Source organism: Lynx rufus, unplaced genomic scaffold (genome assembly GCF_022079265.1).
Source record: "Lynx rufus isolate CCGP_SWC_20201006 ecotype Redwood Valley unplaced genomic scaffold, mLynRuf1.p SCAF_10, whole genome shotgun sequence".
Lineage (NCBI taxonomy): Eukaryota > Metazoa > Chordata > Mammalia > Carnivora > Felidae > Lynx > Lynx rufus.
In genome coordinates this window covers 16,662,524-16,675,037 of record NW_025814824.1, presented here as the reverse complement: position 1 = coordinate 16,675,037, position 12,514 = coordinate 16,662,524, and the positions used below count along the sequence as shown (strand labels likewise).

Genomic DNA, 12,514 nt, shown 5'->3' with positions numbered 1-12,514 from the left:
GATGATTGTACCAACTCTGTCCATCAAAAGGCATTCTCTTGTGAAGGTGGTTAGAAGTTGGAAGCATATACAAACATATGCAAGATTTCATTCTCTTGTTTTTTTTTATTTTTTAAAATTTATATCCAAATTAGTTAGCATATAGTGCGACAATGATTTCAGGAGTAGATTCCTTATTGCCCTATACCCATTTAGCCCATCCCCCCTCCCACAACCCCTCCAGTAACCCTCAGTTTGTTCTCCAGATTTATGAGTCTCTTCTGTTTTGCCCCCCTCCCTGTTTTTATATTATTTTTGCTTCCCTTCCCTTATGTTCATCTGTTTTGTCTCTTAAAGTCCTCATATGAGTGAAGTCATATGATTTTTGTCTTTCTCTGACTAATTTCACGTAGCATAATACCCTCCAGTTCCATCCACATAGTTGCAAGTGGCGAGATTTCACTCTTTTTGATTGCCAAGTAATACTCCGTTGTATATATATACCACATCTTCTTTATCCATTCATCTATCGATGGACATTTGGGCTCTTTCCATACTTTTGCTATTGTTGATTGTGCTGCTACAAACATGGGGGTGCATGTGTCCCTTTGAAACACCGCACCTGTATCCCGTGGATAAATGCCTAGTAGTGCAATTGCTGGGTCGTAGGGTAGTTCTGTTTTTAGTTTTTTGAGGAACCTGCATACTGTTTTCCAGAGCGGCTGCACCAGCTTGCATTCCCATACAAGATTTCATTCTTAGTAAACTCCATTACCTCTGATAATTATAACAGAACTAAATGAGCCTTTTTAGTGAAATTTTTTTCATCTTAAGAATATTAACCAACAATAAACTAAATAAAATCAACAATTTCTGTTCTCTTCATCCAATGTGATGTTTTAGGGAATAATGCTTATTTTATTTTATTTTTTTTAAGTTTATTTATTTATTTTGAGAGACGGAGAGAAGGAGCATGAATGGGGGAGGAGCAGAGAGAGAGCAACAGAGGGAACCCAGGCAGGCTCCACACTGTCAGTGCAGAGCCTGACGTGGGGCTCTATCTCACCAACTGGGAATTCATGACCTGAGCCGAGATTCAAGAGTAGGATACTTAACTGACTGAGCCACCCAGGTGTCCCTTAAATGCTTATTTTATAAAGCTGCCCTCAAACACATTTGTTCACCCATTTCCAGATTCTTCTACCCATTACAGTTTGGCCTCACCTCTCATCTTGAATTATCAAGAGTAATTTAGTTAACTACTAAAAACATTAGACTTTTGACATCAAATCTAAAGCTTTTGGTTAAGGTCAGGCTTCTAAAGTCCTTATGCTTATAAAAACTGAATTAAAAGGAATAAAACATGAGAATTAAGAGATAACATTAAGACTATATTATTTTATTTTTCCTGCAGTTCTTAAAAATTTGTGTCCCAAATAGGACGACTTTCTTAAAAATATGTTTTTGTTGGACACACTATAGAAAACACAAAGAAATAAAAGGCATAATATATAAAATAAATAAAAGAACTTGCACATTTCAATTCCACTAATGAGATTGCAAAAACAAGAGAAATTGAATCAAAACTTATTTCACATAGATTCCTCTTTTAAAAATATTGGATAAATAACAGCTGTTTCTAGAAGTTCTCCTTTGATCTGTTTTGATTTCAACTTTGGAAATGATGAAGCAGAGACATGAATGGGTCCACCTCTAGCTACGCAATCTCTGGCAATAACTGTTTTTAAATGTGTAGAGAATGAGATGGGGTAAGTTGGCTGCAAGTTTGAGCAGTAATTTTCCCCATGGCTGTGTCCTGTACGTAGTTTAGTTTACTAGAAATCCTTTTTACTGAGAACTTAATAACATTTTGCTCCTCATATACCTTGTATCAACCAAGAGACCTAAGTGAAACAAGACTGAATGTTTTGCCCCAAAACACAGTGAGTTGAGAAAGAAGTCTGAATTAGCTACTTAAAATCTCTGAGCTGCAGGAAATTGCTCTCCCTGTGTAGATCCTGATTCCCCAGTGTTTGGCTTGTGAGTTTTGAGAACACGTTTGCAAATAATTGTAAGGTGTCCTGGTTAGACTGATTCTAAGTGCATGAAGACTGGAGGAAGACCTTATAGGGTCTGGTGGAAGAGAAAACTCATTTAAATACTTATAGGGTGATAGGCTCCAACTGATCCCTTGGGAATGGGATATCGCTATCCTTGAGTAGTGTTTCATGAGGCAGTTGTCCTGCAAGGGACAAGTGGAGTCTTTTCAGGAAGTGGGTTAGGAATTAACTAGTGTAATGTCATCATTGTGCCTGGTAACTATGATGTTTCCAGACCTAGAAGACTGTGTGTATTTTGGGTTCCACATCTGAAGAGAAAGCATATACTGTTCACACAAACAAAACCCTGTCAAAACTGGGACGGTCCTGAAAAACTTCTTATAGGAGATCAGGCTTTAAAACACAAAAAGTCATTTCAGCAGTGAAAGTTGACCAGGATATGACTTCAGTTTATTTAATCATGAATGGTGTGCAGTCAGGGTTAATTGTATTTTTGTTCACCGAATCCCAGAGAACTAAGGCCTGATTTTAGCTTGAAAGAAAAGTAGTGCTCAAGAAGTTGAGTTGTACAACATTTAGTAAATCTCCTACACTATTTATTCTTAAAAGCCATATAAATTGAACATAAAATAATCTTTTGAATAAAAAAAATCTTTTGAATAGCCCATAAATACATGAATAATAGCAATAATAATGAAGGAACTATGGATATCTGGAGGAATACCTTCCTTGGGATTTACTGGCAAAGAAAATATTTGTGTAGGATGTGAGGTGAATCCACCAGAAGGTGGCACTTGGTATGTTTTTATATTCTTGATTTCATAATATGAATACATTTTAATGTGTTTTACGGGATAACTACTTAATGGCATTAAAGGTTATGAAAGCAATATGCTCATGCTTACTGAAAAATAATACTTCTTACTGCCTGCTCCTATGGATAAATAATTACAGTGTAATATACATATTTTTAAGCCTTTAAATGCATATATGTGTACATATCTTCTTTAATTTTTAATTTTCTTTTTGCACAGTAATGGGAGCACACCATATATGTTATTATATAGTTTGCTTTTATTCACATAACAATATAACTTGGATATCTTTTCATTATATTAAAAGTTGCCTTTATCTTTTTAATGATTGCATAATATTCCACTCTTAGGTTGTCCTACACCAGCTATCCTCCCTTTGGAGATGGATATTTAGGTTGACATAGATGTTTTTTTAAGTTTATTTATTTACTTGACAGGGGAGAGGGGGCAGAGCGAGGTAGGGAGAGAGAGAATCCCAAGAAAACTCTGTACTGTCAGTGTAGAGCTCGACACGGGGCTCGATCCCACGAATCATGAAATCATGACCTGAGCCAAAATCAAGAGTTAGACGCTCAACTGACTGAGCCACCCAGGTACCCCAGGTTGACATAGGTTTTTTGCTATTACACATAACCCTGCAACAATCATCCCTATACACATGCACTTGTATTTATGAGTATTTCTGAGAGAGACACTTCTAGAATTGGAATTGAGTCAACAAGTACATGTCGAATCAGGTTATCAACTGAATTGGGGATAGGTCTGACACTTTATGTATGTGAAAATCTTCATTTTGTTACTTGGCTAATACTTGTGACTTGTGTAACTCTTACTGTTTATTTTGCTTTATTTTCTTTCAAAGATCATCATAAGTATTCTTTTTCCACCCACCATTTTGTCATTGGAATTTAAAAGCAAAGCAGAGATGTCACATGTTCCCCAATCCCAGGACTTCCAGTTTGCGTGGTATTATGGTGACCAGAATGCCAGCAATGCCAAAGAAAGTGCTTATACGGTTAGTACAATATCCCCAGGAACTAAGCTTTCATATGCATTCGTACACATTTTCATACACCTGCACAAATGTACACATTCCCAAAATTTGTTTAGGAAACAACTTATTTAACAATCTTAGTCATATTATCTATGATCAGGCATAGCATGTATGATATGTCTAATTAACCCCCATATATGATTAAGCAAAATATCCCATTTCTTTGGGAAATAAAGTCTTTATTCTGCCTTGATGGCTGCTTCACTTTTCATTTTCCCTTGTGACAAGTAGAATAAATAGAGTTACTGTTTCTCTAAAGTTACAATGAGGAATGCCTCATATCCTTAAAAATCTTTATTTGTAAAGATGCAGGTTTAGGATTTGCATTATCTTTACTGTTTCACTGCACAATTTTTTTTACATTCGTTATATCCAGTGACCAACTAATTTTACTTGAGTTCCCAGCTGTATATGCTTTCCTGAGTAACTTGAGCTACTGCTCTTGCAACCTGTCTTCATTGGAAAGTCCCCAGTATTCTGTCTGTGCACGTATTTTTTGCTTTTTTGTCTCAACTTGGATCATTACTTATAAACTTATTACTGTAGGTGCAGTGACCGTCTTCTGTGGTACTTAATATTTTAATGAGGCATCTTTAGTTAGCATCTTTTTTGGATATGCTTTTGTACTTGTGAAGTATTTGTTATAGTATCTAAAAATGTATTCAATAAGTATTAAATTCAAAATAATTATAATTAGTGGGTATGGCTGACATCTGTTTTGATTGGGTGATTATCCATTCTGATTGGTTAGTGCCCCTATCAGATCAGTTGTTAAATATTTTGACTCTCATGCCTGTTTGGGTATATATGTATTCCTCTCCTCTACCCTCTCTCTCTTCCTTCCATCCTCACTTTGCTAAGGCTGATGTTTTATCTGGTGTTCTCAGAGTATAAGATGACAGGTGCATTCTAACCTCTGTGGAATGCGTGAGCAATCATCTTGCCAAGCTGGGCTAATCAAGTTGTCGCAATTGTGACTGTACTGGCTAGATGATATGGTTACTAAGCACAGACCATTTCAAGTGTTTTTTTAAGGGAAGATAAGAAATGCAGTGTTGGCTTAACACCTTTAGAAATAGAATGAAGTCTTCATATGTGAGATATTTTGTTTGAATTTGCTCATTTATATGTTCACACTGAGTTAGTTTATTGAAGTGAACAATGGAGAAAGCTGCTTATCTACCTATCTATCTATCTATCCATCCATCCATCCATTCACCCACCTACTTATCTATAAACAAGTGTATAAATATGTTGGCAGTTGGTAGCAAATAGTACTTTGCAAGTGGATGTAACTTCACTTTTGGCTCTTACAGGTTTCATGGAAAGCTAAGCTCCCACAAACACTTAAGGCATTGGAGATAGCTGGAGCATTCCACTAAGTAGTCATTCTCAAAGGGGAACTTTTAGAGTAGGAAGTCCTTCCTTAAGTGGCAATTAACTGTGCTCTTAACATTGAAAAATATGGTACATTCTCACAATTCCCTGAAAAATTAAACTTTGGCTGTACTGTAGTGGTTCTGTTTATAACAATTGCCCACCTGGATGCTTTGGACATGGCCATATCAATTTATCAATTAAATTAATATTTAATGGCCACCTACCATGTGCCAGATAAGATACAATGTTCTGGGGACACTGTATGGTGGCTTCTGCCACCATGGGGCTTATAATCAGGCAGAGTACCTGCGATACCTCAGCATTATTCAATTTAAAGCATTTATTAAAAAATGTTTCAAATTTGCCCTGTTCTGAATGGATTATAATCATAGTAGCAATGTTCTCTTGTCTATGAATTTAACTAGAGCAATAGTTTTTGATTACCTGCTTTGTGTTTGGAATTTTGCTAAGCAGAGAGTCAGCATTTGATGAGACGGTAAGATTTCACAATGCTGATTGAACATAATATGCTTGATTAGTGGAAGAATACAATTTGTATTCTATATTTTGGGAGAAGAGTGAAGACAGGTAGATGCTCTTTTAGCAGGTCTTTGTAGTTTGTCCTTGTGGTAATAGTGGGTGATAACGAATATAACGAAAGTACCACCGGTGATAGGAAAAGGAAGGCCATTGTTCTGAAGCTGTGTAGATTCAACCACTGCATCTGCTTCATGAGGTTTTATAAAAGCCCTTACTGAAGTCTCTACAGTAAAATAACTTTGCCATCAGAAGTTTAATCTATCTAGCTGCTAGCCCTTTGAAAGCATGACTTTTGATGACAGGAGCTTTCTTAGGAACAAATTATAGCAAGATGGCAGAATGCCTTAACTAGAAGAAGAAGATTCTTCTCATCTGGTGTCAGTCAGTGAGGATTGGAGATTGGTGGCGGCTTCATGAATGAGGTAGTGGTTAAGATGGACTTATGTGGAAATAGCATTTCTGTGGAAGGACAGATAGTAGGTAGGGGCCCAGGGGCAGGAATTGCAAGGCATATGTCAAACATCGTATGTTCCTTGGCTTGGCTAGAGCCCAGGTTATAGTGGATATGGGACAAGGAGGAAATATTTGTGGGTATGGCTGGGAAAGTAGATTGAGGCTAGATCATGGAGACTCTTGTATATCCTATGAGGGAATGTGGTATTTTTTCTGTAGGTAATGGAGACCCTGTGGATGTATGTGATACAGTAGCAAGATGCTCTGACCATTAGGAAAATTATTCTGCCTCCAGCGTAGAGGATGACGTGGCAAGAAGATAGGCTGAAAACAGGGAGAACATAGCCTGGTGTAACCATCCGGATGAGGAGGATTACGGGCTTTGGCCAGAGTTAGTAGCGATGGGCATAGAGAGGAAAAGAGAAATCTTAAGTGAAGAATCAAATAGAGTTTGAACATGGAGCATGAATGAAAGGGAGGTAGCAAATACGACCAAGAAGTTGATGGTTAAAACAAGGGCATCTTGAAAGGATATGGGAATATTTGGAAAAGGAGCAGGTTTGGAAGGAGAAAGAGGAGTTTAGTTCTTAGACATGTTGATAAACTACAATGAAAAAATGTTTTCGAAAGTTGAACAATAATGTGTTTGATCAGACCATCATTAAGTGGGGAAGATGATAGTAATACAATGGAAAATAGGTATGAATTTTAGTAGAGTTGATTGTTGTAGTTATAATTTTATCCTGTGTGCCTGCTGATAGCAGATTCCTTTGAGAGAAAGAGAAAGAGGAGGGAGAGAGGACAGGGGAGAGAAAAGGGGGAGAGGAAGGGGGGGAGAGAGAGAGAGAGAGAGAGAGAGAGACCATTTGATTGATGATGTTGAGATTTGAATAGAAAAAAAGTTAGCTAAGTGAAACATTTTTATGTTTACCTTCTTGTAAGGGTGAAAGAAGGAAAGTCCTGAATCTGAATTTATATTCTCACATTGTCTTCCTCATGGTAGTTGGGTGTCTTTGAATTCAACTTAGAGAGAGGCCCAATTAGGGCTTTATAACGCATACCAAATTGTCAAGAGTAAGTAAGACCTAATGAGAAATTCCTAGAAAAAAATAATAAGAGAGATTATTTACTCACAAAGTCATTACTTAAATTGCTTTCTGGGGTCTTCTTAAAGTGGTACTGATGTCATTAAAATCACAGTAAATGACGACTTTTCTTATTGGTTCTAAGCTATTTTAACTCTGGGCTGGTCTAAACCTGTTAGGAACCAGATCAGTTCCTATACTTTTAAGTCACAACCCCAATTTCATTGCCCAAAGTGATGTGAATGACAGCCATCAATCAGACACTGAGATAACCTGTCTAGAAGCCAGAAGCCTCAAAAATTACATTTTCTCAATTTTATGGACATTTCAAGCAACACTTCGTTTATTCCTTGTCTTGTAAAATCATACCAGTCTTGCAGGTGTGACAACTAGAGAGAGATCTTTGGTGGATAGGATGAGAAACGTACTTGTCAAAGAAGCATCAGAGAACATGGCTTTCTTTTCATTTAATATTTTTTAAAGTCACAAAAGGAATGCATTTCCTGTTTAAAAATTAGGACCACACAGACCTTTATAGAGTAGGGTGACATCTCTTTGCTTCTCTTTTACCATTCCTAAGTTCCCTCTTCCCCAAAACAACCAGGCTACAAGTAATACTTTCTTTTCTTTTCAGTTCTTTCCCCCCACTTTTTACAAGGCTTTTATCCTGTGTGCACACCTGTGTAGTCATGGTCATGCATCCCCTTGTCTGCCACACAGATGCTTATTGCTTATCACCTACAAGGGTTAACCCCTTTGGACTGACACATCTGTTGTAAGAAACTGGTGAAAGATTTGATGCTTTCCTTGGAAATATTTGCATGTACAACACAAATCCTGGCGTATAGTTGCAGGAGGATTCAAGGAACCCTGGAAGCTCAGAGAGTCCATGGACTTTAGGCACAGCACCCCTGCCATCAATGAGGGCTACATGTCTGCTATCAAAGCCAAAATTCTAAAACTCATGCTGTGCCCAACTTTCCTAGGACTTGGGAAATACATCATCGATGGGTGTCTATTTTGTCTTCCTCTATTATGGAGATAGTTGTATTATCTGTTAATGATTTCAGGGGAATGTTACGATATCTTTAGGTTTCAAAATACTGACAAAGGAGGTTAAGCAGAATAGGAGCAGGGACCACTTTTAAACCCTTGGAACTACTCTTGGTCTGACTAGGTTTCATTATTGGATACTTGGCTTGCATTTCACAGATCTCTTGGGCTTCTTCCTCAAAAGTCAGAGATTTATGCAATACACGTAGTTTTCTTTCCTCGCAAGACTAAGATTATAATTTGGCAGGTGGGTGCCCAATTAATTTCTAATGTATTATGTTCATAAATAGTTATATATTTTGGATGTTTGCAAATATCAGGATTTTAGTTAAGGCTCTGACAGTAAATGATTATTTATTTTGCAGAAAGACCGTGATTTGGAGAGAGGCCCTGATGAGAAACTAGATGAAAATCAGCACTTTGATTTAAAGAGTGGTCCCCAAAGCCTCCCATGGACCAGGAAAATCTATGAGTTCTACAATGCTCCAATTGTCAAGTTTTGGTTTTATACGGTTGGTCTCACTGCAGCAATTAAAAATAGGCTTCATGATGGTCAATAGTTAATGATGATTTTGATAATGATATGCCTGGTTTGCCAACTTGTGATAAAATGTAGAAGTGCGATAAGAAACAAAAAATGAGGGGAATCACAGAGGAGGTAGGAGAGAAGATTGGAGGGAGGTGAGGACAGGTTGTAGCAAATCTCTCTTACTATGGGAGTAAAAGAACAAGAATTTTCTTCTTTCCTGAGCGCTTCCTATTAGCTCTGCTGGGACTGAGCCTGTGCAACTTTGTGGAACAGCCAATTAACAGTAGTGGTTGTAGAATTAAGTGATGGCTGTAGATCCTTTTCTCATCTTGGGCAAAGAAATCAAGCAGTTGAGTTGATTTTTTATTTGTAGGTGTAATGTGTAATATGAACAAAAAATGCAAAGTGTTTGCTTTTTGTCTTCAATCACATATGATTATAAATATAGAGAGAATAATAAAACTTATTTTATCTTATTTTATTTTATTTTGTTTCATTTCATTTCATTTCATTTCATTTCATTTCATTTCATTTTATTTCATTTCATTTCATTTCATTTCATTTCATTTCATTTCATTTCATTTCATTTTCCTCTTCTGACACCCCCCTCTGCCTTGGAGGACAATGACATTGCAGAAGTTAATTTTATAAATAAATAATACATTTAATATTGATAGTAGCGATACAGAGAAATCATTAACTGCACTTTAAATGTAAAGAGTGCTTTTCACATTTATTTAATAACATTTATTTTTCTAATGCTTACTTATACTTTAAATTGCTCCTGGCCAAATTGTGTATTTCTAAAACATTTGAAGTACGATTATAAAAGGACACTTATCTAAATGTGTTACATTGCAAAATATTTACTTGCCCATCCAAACGTGTATTTCATATACTTACTAAATATGTACATAGTTCCGCTTTCAAAAATCAAATCTTCCTTCAAATGATGAGGTTTCACCATTTTTTGTGAATGTGTAACAAAATATCCCAAAATCTCTGATAGTAGCTTTGAGAGACTTTTAGCCATAGTCATGTCATTGAGAAAAAAGTATTCAAGTATTTCTGTTCTTGGAAATCTCCAGCCGATGAACTCTTAGGGACAGGAGTAAAGCTAAGCAAAGAGAACAGCAACAACACATAGTTAACAAACAAATGGAACAAATTAGCCACCTGGGTCTGCCTCCCCATAATGGACAGTGTTAGCAGTGAACACAGACGTTCTTGACTTGATGTCACATGGCTCGGTTATGATGTGCATGGTTTACTGAAGCAGTATCTTGTTATAAATGTGATGATGAAGAAGAAAAAATGTAACATTTTTGGATCTTTTAAGAGTTGCAAAGAAAGAAAGTATCAGGGGGCAATGTTACCAATATCTATGGTGATTTAGTGTTTGGTCATCATGAAGCCAATGACAAAAAGGAAAAAAAAAGACGATTACTTGATAGAACAAATTTATTTAAATTATGTGTCTAAGTGGTCATCAAACATGCTTAGACTTTGAGGAATAAACTTCGAGAAATATAGAATTAACAGAATTTACCATAACTTTCTTATGTGCTTGCTTTTCTAAACTCTTTATCTCATAGGCAGCAATACCCACCATGCCTTCCCCAAATACCACACATGGTATATACAATGACTACCGTGTAGTTAGAAGGGGTTTTGGCCATTCTCTGTGTAGAACTCTACTGGGAGGGTAATGTACCAAGCTTAGGTAGAGCTCAGAAAGATCTGAAAATAGAGATTCAGGTTAAAGTAATATGATTCACTTCCTTGAGAATGAAAATGAGCGCGCACACACACACACACATGTCCCTCGCTATTGATCTGGGGCTTTAATACATCTGTCGATCAGCTAGCACTATGTATTGTCACTGAAGCCATTAAAAGAACTGCACGGTCTGATGCATTGTTGGTGATTATGGAAACTGGTAAAGCCTTTCTGATGGGCAATTTAGTAGCATTGTCACGGGTTTAAATGTGTATGCCCAGGGATTCTACTTCTGGGAATATATCTTAAGATAATAAGAATGTTGGAAAAGATTACAAAGCTATTAGTCCCTATTTGTCTATATATGTGTGTGCTTAGTGTGTCTTAATTTTTTGAAGATATTGGAAATCTAGGTTTAATATATATAGTTAAAAATGAAACACGCATTTCTTGAATGTCTACCATGTGTTAGTTTGAGTGCAGAAGATAAAAATGTGAACAGTCTTTCACTACAAGGACTCACAGTTGGACGATACTTTCCCGCTAACCAGGATGTTTTTATCAACATAAAATAAAACTCCCAGCAGAAGCTAATGTCACATTTTATTACATTCGAAAATAGACACCGACTGATACTGCTCCTTGGTGTACTTGGGGCACGTGTTTTCTATGCTTACAGGGAGGGGAAAGTGTATGATTCTCTCTCGGTTTGTCGTTAGCCTGACGGTGTCCATGTCGGCATGGGCCGGGTTCCAGAAATTCTGGTCAGGAGCCAACAAGATGAGACAGTGCCCCATTCCATGCATTTGGGAACAGCGGTCTTCATTGCTTTCATTAAATTCTGGCATAGAAAACTGTACATTCTTGTACTTTCCTTGAAATCAGGTTCTGCGTAAACGGAAGTTATATTTCCATGTTATCATGTTGAAGTTCCTTTGTGTCTCTGCTTGGCTCGGTTTGTGTCTACTTGGCATTCTCCATTACGACTCTCACTCATGTCCAGGGAATGTGTGTCCCCCTCATAGATGGCATATTTGGCATTCCTCATGCTGTTCACTTACACTGTGTTGGTGGAGATGCAGCCCCAGCCCAGCGTGCAAGAGTGGCTTGTTATCATTTATATCTTCACCAATGCCATTGAGAAGGTCAGGGAGGTGAGTCGCCCCTTCTACCTTTGTCTTCTCCACCTCTAGGAAGAGGTGTTTTGGGCTCGTGATGAAAACGGACAGATACAGCAAGGGTGGGGGCGAGACAGGCAATGCTGATCCTGATTTGCTTGGGATAGAAAGGGTATTTAGGGGAAGATCTCTGATCTCAACCCTTAATCCTTGCCAAAGACTTACTGCTGGTTGCTGCTCTTTGAAAGCAGTTATTTTTAAAGACGTCCAAGTGTGTTTATCTGTCTTAGAGTGAGGCTATCTAATTGTTGTTAGACCCTCCAACTGTTTGATTTCCCAGAAGGTTTTTTTCTTTTTAATTAGATTGATTTTTATAGCCTACCATTACTGTACCTTGTCAGCCTTATTTTACAGTAGGCAAATAAGTGGCCAGAGTTGTACAATAAGGAAAGAATTCATTGATGGCTTTTGAATTATTTTCCTAAACACCTTTGAAAATTGAAACTGAGAATCCCTGAGGCAAGTAGTCCAAAAGACAAAACAAAACTTTCATTTTTGGTTTTGCAAGCGAGTTGCTTAAAAAAAACCCAGAGGTAACATTCATGCAGTTTTAACTATAATCATATGCAGCTATAACTTTGTTTTACATGTCAGTGTATATGTGTCTCTATGTATATGCATTCACATACATTCATTTTGTCCTGGAGCTAATATGATGAACACTGTAT

General features: G+C 37.1%; 1 protein-coding gene across 1 annotated transcript in view; it reads left to right on the top strand.

Moving 5' to 3' along the window:
- TRPM6 (transient receptor potential cation channel subfamily M member 6) overlaps positions 1 to 12,514 on the top strand; it is a 124,853-nt gene that overhangs the window by 47,731 nt on the left and 64,608 nt on the right. Inside the window, exons 18-20 of the mRNA XM_047096114.1 lie at positions 3,717 to 3,869; positions 8,785 to 8,931; positions 11,694 to 11,822. Coding sequence (XP_046952070.1) covers positions 3,717 to 3,869; positions 8,785 to 8,931; positions 11,694 to 11,822 — 429 coding nt within the window. The remainder of the gene's footprint in view (positions 1 to 3,716; positions 3,870 to 8,784; positions 8,932 to 11,693; positions 11,823 to 12,514) is intronic.